The following is a 14,353-nucleotide window of genomic DNA, read 5'->3' on the forward strand; positions in this document are numbered from 1 at the left end:
AAGAGATTTCTCATCTAGATTTTCAGTTTCTCTTGAAAAAAATCAGAAGCTCTGGCAAGACTGTGCCCACAGTACTAAATTTCAACCATCAGCTAAAGCTAAGACATTGTCCCTGTTAAACAAAGCAGGAACTCCTCAGTTTGTCCAAGCTCCATAACACTTAAGTTCACTCATTGTCACTACCTGCATGGCTACGCGTACCTGAGTTTTCAAACCCTAGCAGGACTATTTCTTCTATGTGCCTCAACTAACCATAACTGAGAGTTATATGGAAAAATTTTCTCCTAGATTTAATATGCCTGGTTTTGGGTAAACCTAAAACAATCTGTTTATTAATAGTACACTATAATAATGTATATGCTCTACTGTGCATGCAAAATGTATAATGAATGCTGCTGATGTACTACAAAGTATATGAAAATTATAACCAACTTAGTGTACTTCCATGGTAAGCATAGACAAACTCAGATTCTAGAACTTTATTCACTACATTCGTTGATGTAAGAAAGCCATTTCCATGTGCAAAATCAAAACAATAAGAAACAAAGCATCTTTATTGCTATACCATAAAACTGACCCTCTTAAATATACAGAAAGAATACATGAAATATACTTAGGGTTTTAACAAAAGGATAAAATAAAATATAGCACTATGTTAGGAAGGAAATAGGAATACAATTCTAAGCATTCATTCATTAGCTATAACTATTATTTACCCATTTGAAAAGGGGAAAAATGCTTTTACCACAACTTTAAGGTATTTGCTGAGATATCTTTTTAGTTACCAAAGGAAAGTCTGGAGAGTCCTAGGTACGAAAAACAGTAAGTTAACAGAAAAACAAAATCTTACAAACTTACCCGCTCCGCAGTTCCCTCCTCTCCCGGCAGACATGCAGCAGCAGCAGCAGCAGCAGCACAAGCTATTTCCATCATAGCAGAGCTGGTAGGGGCATCAGTTGTGGATGAAGACCTGGGTCGGCCTGACTGCATAACAGCTGTCATCTCCTGACCAGACTTCCTGTTGATTTGGGGACTTCCCTTTGGGGCCTCTGGCTTGCCCCGCTTACTATGCAAGCTTGTCCCTCTCTTCATCTTGGGTGGCACTCGAATCTGCTGCAGGACACGATTCAGAGCTGTGGGGTGGGTGGGGACACCATCAATCTCAGCACATGCGTTCTGGCTTTCCAGATCCAATTCAGGTTCTGGATCTGCCTGAATTTGCTGCACATCATGTGGAGACACTGATGACCTCCTGCGCTGGTGCTGGAAGAGATGCTTCAAGCCTTGGCCAATCACGTTAATGTTCTCCAAAGCATTGTGGGTCATTTTAGACAATTTTTGTTCTGATTCTGTCTGCTTTCTGGCCTCTGCATCTTGGGATTTGCCTCCAGGATCAGGGTCCTCAAATAACTGTTCACTGCCCGAAGGCTCCATCAGTAGACTTAATATGCTTATTTGCAAACTCAAAAAAATTTTTTAAACACACCAAGAGTGTCAAATTAGGTAGGCATTTGCTTCAACAGTGACTACGCATGCAGCTGTGAGACGAAGGCTTCATGCCTATCTAATGTTAAAAAAAAAAAAAAAAAAAAAACCTTATATTATAAATCCATGCAGAAACTCCAGTGTTAAAACAAAGAAAAACATGCTACTGGCCAAACAAATAGGCACTATCATTAAGCAATCTTTAATCAGAAGATTAAAAGACAGTTTTCTAGATAGTGGGTAATGATTATTTTTTAGAATGAGAGAAAAAGCCCAGAACAAGTCCACAGGAAATTAAAACAGCAATGTTCAAAAACAAAAATCCCCACAAGATTCAATATATACAGAATTAGATATTAGAGGAGCCATCTTGGAATGGACACTATAATGGTAGTTGACAACAGCCATTGCTTGGGAAATCAAGAGAACAGACCACTCAATAGGTTTACTCTAGCTGAGGCAATTTAATCCCTCTCATTCATAACCACCGTTAATTATTCACAGGCTGAAACTCAGTATAATCAAAGAACAACAGTGAGAAATGGATATCCCAATCTAAGTATATGTGGATTTTAATGGAAAACAGAGTCTGTGTTACCATTCATATTCATCAAGTTCACTGGTAACTAGAGATGACAGGTTTTCTCTTTTGAGAAGAGAATGGAAATAAAAATCCTGTAAGTTGAATTCTCTGCTGAAGCACAAATGATCTTTCTGGCACCATATGAGTAAATGGTTCAGACAGAATCAGAATCAGAGACTAGAGCTTTGCTTAGTACCAGCTATCAAGAAAGGAGATTCAAAGAAATCCCTTTCTCTATAGTGTCATCCCTGACAGAAGCTTCCCATATATCCATACAAACTCAAAAGCAAAGTAACTGAGTATGATAGAAAAGTAGAGAAAAAGAAAGGTCTAACAGCAACCATATACCAGTATTAAATGCAAGAAATTAAAAGGAAGCTGAAACTAAGAGATGTAAAATCAACGCAACTGCCATGGTTACTAAAATCACATGCAAAAAAAAAAAAAAAAAAAAAGGAGGGGGGATGGGAGATGATGAGATTTTTCCTAATAGAAAGTGTTTATTTTTGTACTGCATTTGTGCAAATATATAAGACAAAATTATATACATGCACAGAAGCTGCTAGAGAATGCAAAATATCATGTAGGAGGTTATTTCCATATTTTTCTTCAACTTTTTGTTTAAAGGACTTTAAAACTCCCTACACTACCAAGTACTTTCAACAATTTAAGCCACTACCAATGCAGCACCATGGTGCTCCTGTTCTGGGAATATGTGGACTTGCTGCCACCAAGTGGCAATCTAGAAAGCCATAAATTAGCTGAATAAAAGAGTTCCCTGTGAACTCAAGGCTACTAGAGTTTAGTGGAACAGGAATGCAAACTCACTAAAGTTTTGTTCCTGATGACTACTCTCAGAAGACTTTTTTCAAATATTATATGGGCACTGTCATTGTGGCTCCACTGTCCATATTCTTTCATACCCGTGATTCCATTACCTAACCTCTTCATAACAGAGGAGCATAAACAGGGAGACAGGGATAAAGACATTTCTCTCTCTCTAGTACCTTCCTACTTTCTAAATGCCACAAAATTGTTCCTAAATTAGGCAAATGAATAACAACCATGAGAATGGAAGTTTCATTGCCTTTCACCCAAATTCTTTGTGGCTCCACTGAAATCTAGCCATCCCACTGTGGCCTGTTACCCTTTTCGTGATTGTGCATTGCTTTTGTTCATCTCTTTCCCTTTGGGAGAGCCAAGAAAGAACCCTTGCCCTTATTAGATCAATGACTGTCTTGGCCTCTGGTGCGGTTTTCTGGTGCTCCTTGTGGGCAAAAATTTTGCCAATAGTGTATATATTTAATTATCCCCTTCTAACCAAATATGAAATAAACACATAATACAATGTTACTCTGATTTTTTTAAAATAATAGTAATTATCTCACCATTCCTCATGAGTTTGTCTTGCTGGCTAATAGTTACTGAAAGAATTGAGTTCCTCAGAGGAAAAGGGCTAATGTTATCAAAATAATCCCCTATCAGTGTATATCAACTCGTCTCTTCTTGCACTGGGCTATTTAGATCCTGAGAAGATGGGAGGGTGTGAAAGCAGCAGAACAGTACTGAAAAAGTAGTTTATTTTTTCCTCTATTTGCACATTATTAGCTAATACAACTGATTTTTGCTGTTGTTGTTGGAAGTAAAATGTATAAAATATGTTTATCCCATGAGATTAAAAGACAGCAAGAATAAAGGAATGATGTCAAGGTTAGCTGAGGATCATTCTACTTGTCTCATATGCAAAGGTACTAGGAACTTATTACTCAGCAAATCTACTTATTTGGGCACTATTATAAACGAATCAACTGGCCATCTGGTTGCTGCCTATTTAAAAAATAGAGAATGTGGTACATTTTGAATGTCAGTAAATTCATTTGAGATTTCACAAGCATTTGTAAAACAATTTATTTTTGTTTTTGTTTTTTTGAGACGGAGTCTTGCTCTTTCATCCAGGCTGGAGTGCAGTGGCACAATCTCGGCTCACTGCAGCCTCTGCCTCCTGGGTTCAGGCAACTCTCCTGCCTCAGCCTCCAGAGTAGCTGGGATTACAGGCGCGTGCCACCATGCACAGCTAATTTTTGTATTTTTAGAGAGATACGGTTTCACTATGTTGGCCAGGCTGGTCTCAAATTCCTGACCTCAAGTGATCCAACCGCTTCAAGCCTCCCAAAGTGCTGAGAGTACAGGTGTGAGCCACTGCACCCGGCCAAATCATTTATTTTCAAATAATTCAAAATGATGATTGATTACAAGGAAATGTTAGCATTTCCTGGGAAAAGCTGGGAGTAAGGTGTTAATTTCCATGCCAAGACTATCTTCGCAGCTACAAAGAATAAGCAACAAAACAGTAATAAATTCTCGGATTTTCAAAGGCAAAACTTACCTTAATCGTACCAGCACATAGCCTCACTTAGCATGCAGCCCTAAAGAAACCTAAATTGAGCTTTAAACATCAAGTTTTAAGGTAATAATTTTGAAAAACAATCTGTACTGATTATAAAATGTAATATGGTACTTACACTTGTAGCTATCATCTGCATAATAGCAGCACTAAGAAACTAGTTAAGGTTTTGAAGGCTGCTAAAATTTTCTGTAGGCCAATAGAAAATCTTTAAGGCCACCAAGGTCAAATGCTGTGGCAAAAATACCAACAATAGTGATGTTGCAATAATTAACTCTATAAAATTGCTGACAGTAAGAATGCAAGCACAAAAGAAATTCAATAATCTCAAAGTTGTATAGGGACACCCTTCTTTTCTTATGTATGTCTTACAGAGGCTCAAATGAATGTGAATAACTGTTGCTCAGTTTATAAAACTCCCCAATTAACTATTTATTTATTTATTTAGAGACAGGGTCTCCCCCTGCCACCCAGCCTAGAGTGCAGTGGCACAATCTCAGCTCACTGCAACCTCTGCCTTCTGGGTTCAAGCAATTCTCCTGCCTCTGCCTCTCAAGTAGCTGGGATTACAGGCGCCCACCACCACACCTGGCTAATTTTTGTATTTTTAGTAAAAACATGGGATTTCGCCATATTGACCAGGCTGGTCTCGAACTCCTGACCTCAAGTGATCCACCCTCCTCAGCCTCCCAAAGTGCTAGGATTATAGGCATGAGTCACTGCGTCCCACCCAACTAACTAATTTTAGATCCCTGGTTTAACACAAACAAGTTTAACTGCATAAGCCTATCAAATGCTTTTTGGTAAGAAGGAAATGCTGGCTACTCTTTTATTCACTCAGCTTCTCTGAAAAGTAAAGTTATTATAAGTAAACCAGAGGGAGAAAGAGAAAAAGGAGCAAAAGGACACAGGAAAAAGGGGAGAGGTGGAAGGAGTGAAAGGGGAGAGGTAGAAGGAGCAAAAGGTGAGGAAGGGGGACAAAAAACGCAGCCACCTATCAGCCAGGCATTTCAAATAATTTGGTAAGTTCTCAGAATTTTCAACAATTGACTTTTCTAGCACAATTTTACTGAAGACCTAATATGCCATTAGCTCACACTCAGAAAACAAGTTGTTCTAAATTAGTATCAGAAATAAGTGAAAAAATTATGTTTTTAAAATCTATCAACCATTTAGGAGGGTGCTCCACAAAATCATAGCAAATTATATACAAATTGCCTTGTCTTTTTTTCCCTTAAGTTTTTCTTTCCAATTTTTTAGTTTTTTGATAAATATGGTGACCAAAGCTTTTTGGTTTGGACATGAACCAAGTTAAATTTCACTGACTACAAAGAGTTGGATACTTGCCTTCATCACTCTTCCTTAAGCACTTCTAAGGTGTACAATCCTTTTAGGAAAAGCTGAAAAGCAAACATTAAGAATTACAAGGTGAGAAACTTAGATGGGGAAACTTACCTTTTACAGATACGCAGAAAACAACTGAAAGTATATCCAACAAAATGTTAACAGCCCTCATCTCTCACTGGTAGAAGTAGGGTTTGTTTTTTTCTAGTACTTTTCAGTATTTTCTAATTTTTTGAAAGTATAATCAAGAATAATTATGATCAAGAAAGAAAGTATTCTGGAAAAAATATTAACAGCACTTAAAAAAGATAAAGTGGCAAATATTTTAAGAAGCAATAAATATTTTAACATTATATTGAATAAGGAATGGATATTCCATTAATTCTAATCTTAAAGTAACATGAAATATAAAACAGGTACATGAAAACACCACAATTTTATAAGTAAATTTTTTTTTCAAGTAGTTTCCTATTCTGTATCTGCCATTCTCTATTCAAAGGCAATTCTAAAAATCCTATCTTAGGCCAAGCATGATGGCTCATGCCTGTAATCCCAACACTCCGAGGCAGGAAGATCATCTGAGCCCAGGAATTTGAGATCAGCCTGGGCAACAGTGACACCCCATCTCTAAAACAATTTTTAAAGATTAGCCAGGCATGGTAGTACACACCTGTAGTCCCAGCTACGTGGGAGACTGAGGCAAGAGGATGTCTTGAGCCCCGGATCGGAGGTTACAGTGAGCTATGGTTATACCACTGCCCTCTAGCCTGGGAGCAAAAGCGAGACCCTGTCTCAATTTTAAAACAACAACAACAAGAAGAACAAAACATATCTTGGCAATGCAGAGTGACTCACACCTGTAATCCCAGCATTTTGGGAGGCCAAGGCAAGAAGGCTCATTTGAGGCCAAGAGTTCAAAGACCAGCTTGGGCAACACAGCAAGACCCCATGTCTCTACCAAAAAAAATGTTTTCATTATTTCTATTTATTTTTATTTTTTGGCTAACCTTCAGTATTCATTAAATTTTTTTAAATTACAAATCAGAGCCACCATGTACAACTGAGAATTGGAAGCACCAAAATTAAATTTTTCCTGGAAAACTTGCTTCTGATGGGTATTACCAGAGAAGCAATTTAATTAGACAAGTATTTTTGAGACATCTGCCATGTACCTAGCATTATACAGACCAAATAAAGCATATGACCCTGCCCTCGAGGAATTAATCTAGGACAGAAAATAAGATGTCCATATATGAAACATACAGAAAACAGCACAAAACTACACAAGTGGTGAAGCGTGTAAGAAAGACTGCAATTACCATTAGAAGTCAGGAAGATCAGTTAGAATTGGATTTGTTTGGGAAAAGCCTGATGAAAAAAGCAGCAGCTTTTACTGAGCTCTGAAGGATGAGAAGATGGATAAATAAGCAGAAAGATGTGGGCCAATACCTTCAGCCAGCAGGCAGTAAACACAGTATATTTGGGCATACTGTAAAGAGGTCAGACGGACCATACTGGTGGATACACATTTCTGAATAGGGGAAATAAGATTAAATGGGTAAGGCCGGGAAGTTAAAGAGGGCTTCAAATGTTGGGTAATTATTGAGTATTTATATTAAATTGCATTAAACTGCACTTAGGTAAATATTATCTCTAATCCTCACAACAACCCACAAGATAAGGGGGTTGCTGAAACCAACCAATTTACAGTTGAAAAACCTAAGCCAAAACAGGTCTGCTGACTAAAATTTTGACTCGATATAATAGTAAATAAAGAGCCACTATAGGATTTCCAGGATATAAGACGTGTTTTAGGCCTAATGATCATGTAAGATGCATGAGAGGAGGGAAAGATGATAATCAGAGAAATTACGTAAGGTACTTATAATAATTTAGAAAAAGATGACAAGGAAGAGCTGAGCCCATTGGTATGGCTGGGAATGGGTCATAAAAAAGTTAACGGAAAGGAATGAGCGCATGAAGTACTGAAGAGTCAACAGGAATTCCTCATACCACTGGGACAGATGCTAAAAAAGCATCTGATAAAACGAGTATTTATAGTTCTCAGCTGGAAACGTATTAAGAGTACAATCATCCAATTCATCCTCCTGCATCTTATTTCAACAATTAAATGTCATCCATACTTCATTTAGCCCCAAAGAAATTTATTGCCTTTTAGCAAATCCTACGGGCTCCCTCTAGACGGTTGTGAGAGCTATTTCCTTGCATCCAGCCTTGGTAAGATGTCCCTTATTCCTTTAGACCTGCTTAAATATTTCTCTACTCTCTCACCACCCTGGCCGAAGATGTTATAACTATGAAATTTCAGTTTTCCTTTCTTTTGCACCTCATTTATGCCACAATAAAATGGAAATGTTTTAACTACCCAAGAAAGCATCTCCCTCTTTCCTTTGATCCTCTTGAAATCCTTTTTCCTAAGGTCCTTAGTGAAGATCTTATTATGACCACTGTTTCCTATTCATGGCTGTTTTTTCATGCTGTGAATAAGTTTTTCTTTTCCAAACATAACTTAAAAAAAAATCAGTCACGGTTTCTCTCACTCTTTCATATATATATATATATTTTTTTTAATGACAGGCTTTTTCCATCTGTTAGCATATGCTTAGTTTTTCCTAAATAATTATCTAGCTGAACCAGCCCCACCCAGCAACCCATCACCAAGGAGACAGATACTCTCTGTTTTAGAATCCAGAAAGAGAGATATATCAAACATTTAATTATTAAAGCAATAATAACATGTGATGAGGTTTCTATAAAGAACAAAAATACATAATCAGAGCATATACTTGGGAGTCACAGGGTTCCAAGGTTCTTGTACTGTCCAAGAGTGTAAAAGCGGCAAGCAATCTGCAATATGTTTTTAAAAAGTGTATTTATTTAAAAAATCCAAAGTGCAGAACCATGTATATATCATGCTACTACTTTTAGAGGAGTGAGTACATACTGCATATGCACAGACTATTTCATTCTGGAATGGTGGACAGGTAACTGGTAACTAATGTTACTCCAGAGGGAAAACAAACACACTAAATAGAAAGGAGAAAGAATTAAAATACTCAAATCCAAAAAAGAGAAAACAAGATTACAGAATAAAACATATTTAAGCAGCAAAATATAAGATGTCAAATGTAAATTCAAATAACTCAGTAATTACATTAAATGTAATTGGACCAGATGACAAAAATTAATATTTTTTTAGAAAATTAATCAAGAATCACACTTAAAATTACAGCATACTAACAAACTGAAACACAGCTGCTCTAGCTGTATTAATTGTATTCAAAGTAGACTTCAATGCACAAAAGCTATTAATACCTATAAAGGTATAATTTATCAGGAAGATGCAACAATTTTAAATTTGTATGCATGTAATAACGTAGCCTCCAAATATATAAAGCAAAACTTAGCAGAATTATAAAGAGAAGTGGGAGAAAAAATCCATAATCATAATAAATTTTGTATTCTTCTCAGTAGGTGATAGAACAAATGACTCAAATAAAGGGAGAGGGTAGAAATACAGATTTGAATGGCATGAACAAACTGGACCTAAATAAGACATTAATATGACACAGCATCCAATAATTGCAAAATAGATACTCTTTCAAGCAGAAAGAGATCATTTACAAAAATTGACCATATGTTGAGCCCTAAGGCAAGTCTCACAAATTTTTAAAAAACTGAAATAATACACAGTATATTCTCTGACCACAATGTGGATTCCTGAGGTTCAAAAAGAACTGGGAGGAAATCACTTTTTCCTCCTTTTTTGTTTACTGCTATCGCAGCCTCCAGGCAATACAACACTTATGGAGCAACAGCTAAGGCTAGACAGGCACCTAAAAGCCTCGTCTCTGACCAAAGGAAACAGTCCCAAGAGCATGGAAGAATCCCAGTGCAGATAGGAAGATTAAACCAAAAATTCTGACAAACTGCTGAAGACTGAATGTAGGTTAGAATCAGAGTGTGAAGTCCTCGAGGGCTGCAATCATGGGAGAGTTCACATCTTCTTGTGGGCTTTTCCTCCAGGAATCTCAAAAGGCTCTCTAATGCAGGGGGAAGCAGGGAGGAAGTAGAGAAAGCTCCTCCATCTCCACCCCTGTGGAGCTAATGAGGGACGAGCAAGCAACAATACCAAACCAGCCTATTTCCCTTATCTCCCTGTGGAACAAAAGGCTTAATCAGCAAGGAGCAATTTCTGGTGGAATTCCACTACAGCTGGAGGAAAGAAAGGAGGCTGACACCCAATTTTCACCTTTATCCATCTTCACTGTTTCTCTAAAACAGCAATAGCTTTAATGCAGTTGGAAAGAGCTGAAAAACCCTTAGCTTGAAGATACTATTGAATCCCCATAGCAGTTGGGAAAAAGAAGGGAATAGTCTTGTGAAGGCCACACCCCCAAGACCCAGGTTCTACTATCTGCATAAATCTGAGGCTTAACCAGAACATCACAGAACTCCCGTCACCCTCCACTAATTGACAGGCTTGAGTAAAAACAATGGAATACACCTGAGAAAGCTGCAAGACTCAGACTCTCACGGAGAAACAGCACAAAGGGAAAACCCAAAGCCAAGCAGGAAGACAAGAACAAGGTATTACTGGGAAAATTTGAAGACTCTAGTTCCCATGGCAACAACAAATGTCAACTCCAGTAACCATAGCAATAATAAACATCAAACACAGCCCAATGCCTGAACAGATTAACACAAATCTCCACCCTAAAGGACCTGCAGGAAACTAGCAGTCTTCAATAAGCATATCAGGTATATACCTCAGTATCTCCTGTCATATACAGCACATTCAGCTTTAAACAAAAATTATGAAACATGGCAAAGGCAGTAATAAAAACACCAGCTCAAAGGGACAAAGCAATTATCAGAGCCAGACCCATGTATGACATAAATTTTGGAACTACAAGACAGTAAATTAGAACATGATTAATATAGTAAAAACTCTAATGAAAGAGGTAGACAACATATGAGATCAGACAGGTAATTTCAGAGAAATGAAAATTATAAAAAATCAAGTGGAAACCAAATTAGAAATAAAGACATAGTAATGACAAAATGCCTTTGAGAGGCTTATCAAGTAGACTTGAAACAGCTGAAAAAAGAATCAGTAAACTTGAAAATAGGCTAGTAGAAACTACCCAAGCTGAAATATAAAGAGGAAAGAGATCTTTCCACCTGGAGAACATACAATAGCTGTGGGAGAAGTCCAGAAGAAGAGACAACAGAGAAGAAACATTTGAATGGCCAAGAACTTACCAAAATTAGTGATAAGACACTAAACTACAGAATAACAATAAGAAACTCTGAAAACAGGCTGGGCATGGTGCGTCATGCCTATAATCCCAGCACTTTGGAAGGCTGAGGCGGGAGGATGGCTTGAGCCCAGGAGACCACCCTGGGCAGCATAGGGAGACCTCATCCCTAAAAATAAACTAAAAAATCAGCCGGGAATGATGGCACATGCCTGTGGTCCCAGCTACTTGAGAAGCTGAGGTGGGAGGACTGCTTGGGCCCTGGAGGTCGAGGCTGCAAAGAGCTGTGAGCGTGCCACTGCATTCCAGCCTGGATGACAGGGCAAGACTCTGTCTCAAAAAATAAAAGAAAAAGAAAAAAAGAAAAACTGAAAATACCAAACAATACCAAAAAAGGGGGCTGGGCACGGTGGCTCACGCCTGTAATCCAGCACTTTGGGAGGCCGAGGCAGGCAGATCACAAGGTCAGGAGTTCGAGACCAGCCTGACCAACAGGGTGAAACCCCGTCTCTACTAAAAATACAAAAATTAGCCAGGTGTGGTGGTGCGTGCCTGTAATCCCAGCTACTCAGGAGGCTGAGGCAGGAGAATCACTTGAACCCGGGAGGCGGAGGTTGCAGTGAGCCAAGATCGCGCCAATGCACTCTAGCCTGGGCGACAGAGCAAGACTCTGTCTCAAAGAAAAAAAAAGGATATCTAGGCATATCATATTCAAACTGCCGAAAGCCAAAGGCTCTTGAAGGCAAAGAGGGGAAAATATGTTACATACAGAGGAATAAGGATATAAGATTACAATAAACTTACCATCAGAAACTTTGTAAGACAGTGGAGTGACAACTTTAAAGTGCTGAAAAGAAAACTGCCCATCCAGTATTCTACATCCAGTGAAAATATCCTTCATACGTACAAAATAAAGGCTTTCCTCCAGACAAGCAAAAATAGAGAATTCACTGCCAGGAGACCCACCCTATAAGAAATATTAACAGAAGTCCTTCAGGCAGAAAAATATATAAAAGTGAGAAGCTTGAATCTACAAAATGAAGAATAAATGAAAGTAAAGTATAATTTTTTTATTTTTTATTGCTCTAAAAGATAACTGCTTAAAGCAGTAACAATGTATTGGATAAGTACCACACAGGTAAAAGTAAAATGCTTAACAACAATAGCACAAGGGAAAAGAGGGAAGAACTGGGAACATACTATAACCATACTTTAACTAAATGCGAAGTGGCAAAACACCTGAAAAACTCAGGTTATTTTAAAATGTATAATGTAAACAAAAAAGCAACCACTAAAAACCTTTTTAAAGAAATCTAAGTGATAACTCAATAAAGTAAAATGGAATTTAAAAAAAAAATAACACCAAAGAAGGCAGTAGGAAAAAAACCACACAGGTGCATGCCTATAGTCCCAGCTACTCAGGAGGCCGAGGCAGCAGAATTATTTCAGTTCAGAAGTTTAAGACCAGCCTAGGCAACATGGCAAGACCTCTTCTCTACAAAAAATAGAAAAATTAGCTAGGCATGGTGGCACACACCTATAGTCCCAACTACTCAAGAGGTAGTAGGATCACTTGACCCCAAGAGTTTGAGACCAGCCTGGGCAACATAGTGAGACCCCATATCTACAAAAAATTTAAAACTTCACCAGGCATCGTGGTGTGCACCTGTAGTACCAGCTACTGGGGAGACCGAGGTGGGAGAATCACTTGAGCCCAGGAGGTCCAGGCTACAGTGAACCATAATTATGCCACTGTACTCCAGCCTGGGTGAGAGAGAGACCTTATCTCAAAAAATAAAAAAGAAACAAACAACAAATGCAACAAATAGAGAAGAGCTAGCAAGATGGTAGGTTTTCATCTAATTATACTAATAATCACTTTAAATGTAGTCTTACCAGTTAAAAAACAGATTGTCAGACTGGGGGAAAAAGAAAAAAAGCAAGACCAGGCCGGGTGTAACGGCTCACACCTGTAATCCCAGCACTTTGGGAGGCTAAGGCAGAAGGATCACTTGAGCCCAGGAGCCCAAGACTACCCTGGGTAACATGGTGAAACTCTTTCTCCACAAAAATACAAAACATAGCTGGGCATGGTGGCATGTGCCTGTAAGTCCAGCTACTTAGGACACTGAGGTGGGAGGATCGATTGAACCCAGGAGGTCAAGGCTGCAATGAGCCATGATCATGCTACTGTACTCCAACCAGGGTGACAGAGTGAGAACCTGTCTCAAAAAAAAAAAAAAAAAAAAAAGAAAGAAAAAAAAAAAGCAAGATCAAGCTATATTCGGTCCACAAGAAGCCTGCTAAGCAAAGATTTAAAGAGGAAAAAAGTAAAACAATGGAGAAAAATATACCATACAAACACTAATTAATCAAAGCTAGTGTAGCCAAATGAATTGCAGACAAAGTATATTTCAGAACAAGAAAAATTGTCAAGGATAAAGAGGAGTGATCTGGTTTGGCTCTGTGTCCCCACCCAAATCTCATCTTGAATTGTAATCCACATGTCAAGGGAGGGACTTGGTGGGAGGTGATTGGATCATGGGGGTGGTTTCCCCCTGTTCTTGTGATAATGAGTTCTCATGAAATCTGATTGTTTAAAAGTATGTGGCAGTTCCCCACCCCACTCCTGCTGCCATGTAAGACATGCCTTTCTTCCCCTTCACCTTCTGCGATGATTTTAAGTTTCCTGAGGCCTTCCCAGCCATATGGGGCTGAGAGTCAAATTAAACCTCTTTTCTTTATAAACTACCCAGTCTCAGGTAGTTTTTCACAGCAGTGTGAAAATGGACTAACACAGAAAATTGGTACCAGGAATGGGGTACTACTATAGATACCAGAAAATGTGGAGTGACTTTGGAACTGGGTAACAGACAGAGGCTGTAAAAGTCTGGAGGGCTCAGAAGAAGGCAGGAAGATGTGGGAAAGTTTGGAACTTCCTAGAGACTTGTTAGAAGATTTTTACCAAAGTGCTGATTGTGATATGGACAATGAATTCAGGCTGAAATGGCCCAAGATGGAGATGAGAAACTTATTGTGTACTGGAGCAAAGGTCACTCTTGCTATGCCTTAGTAAAGAGACTGGTGGTATTTTGCCCCTGCCCTAGAGATCTGTGGAACTTTGAACTTGAAAGACATGATTTAGGGTACCTGGCAGAAGAAATTTCTAAGCAGCAAAGCATTCAAGATGTGACATGGCTTTTTCTGAAAGCATACTGTTGGCTGGGCACAGTGGCTCATGCCTGTAAATCCCAG

General features: G+C 38.6%; 1 protein-coding gene across 18 annotated transcripts in view; it reads right to left on the bottom strand.

Moving 5' to 3' along the window:
* Positions 1-14,353, bottom strand: part of TMCC1 (transmembrane and coiled-coil domain family 1) — a 244,635-nt gene that overhangs the window by 176,962 nt on the left and 53,320 nt on the right. For 8 of the 18 annotated variants that reach the window (XM_063662646.1, XM_063662645.1, XM_063662651.1 and 5 more), the window contains 2 exons: positions 5,820-5,872; positions 859-1,133 (listed from right to left, as the gene is read on the bottom strand). In XM_063662646.1, coding sequence (XP_063518716.1) covers positions 859-1,092 — 234 coding nt within the window. In that variant the 5' untranslated portion in view covers positions 1,093-1,133; positions 5,820-5,872. Of the gene's footprint in view, positions 1-858; positions 1,565-5,819; positions 5,873-14,353 lie in introns of those variants that run through there. The other 10 variants (XM_063662660.1, XM_063662661.1, XM_063662656.1 and 7 more) reach the window with 4 other exon arrangements.

Source organism: Pongo pygmaeus, chromosome 2 (assembly GCF_028885625.2).
Source record: "Pongo pygmaeus isolate AG05252 chromosome 2, NHGRI_mPonPyg2-v2.0_pri, whole genome shotgun sequence".
Classification (NCBI taxonomy): domain Eukaryota; kingdom Metazoa; phylum Chordata; class Mammalia; order Primates; family Hominidae; genus Pongo; species Pongo pygmaeus.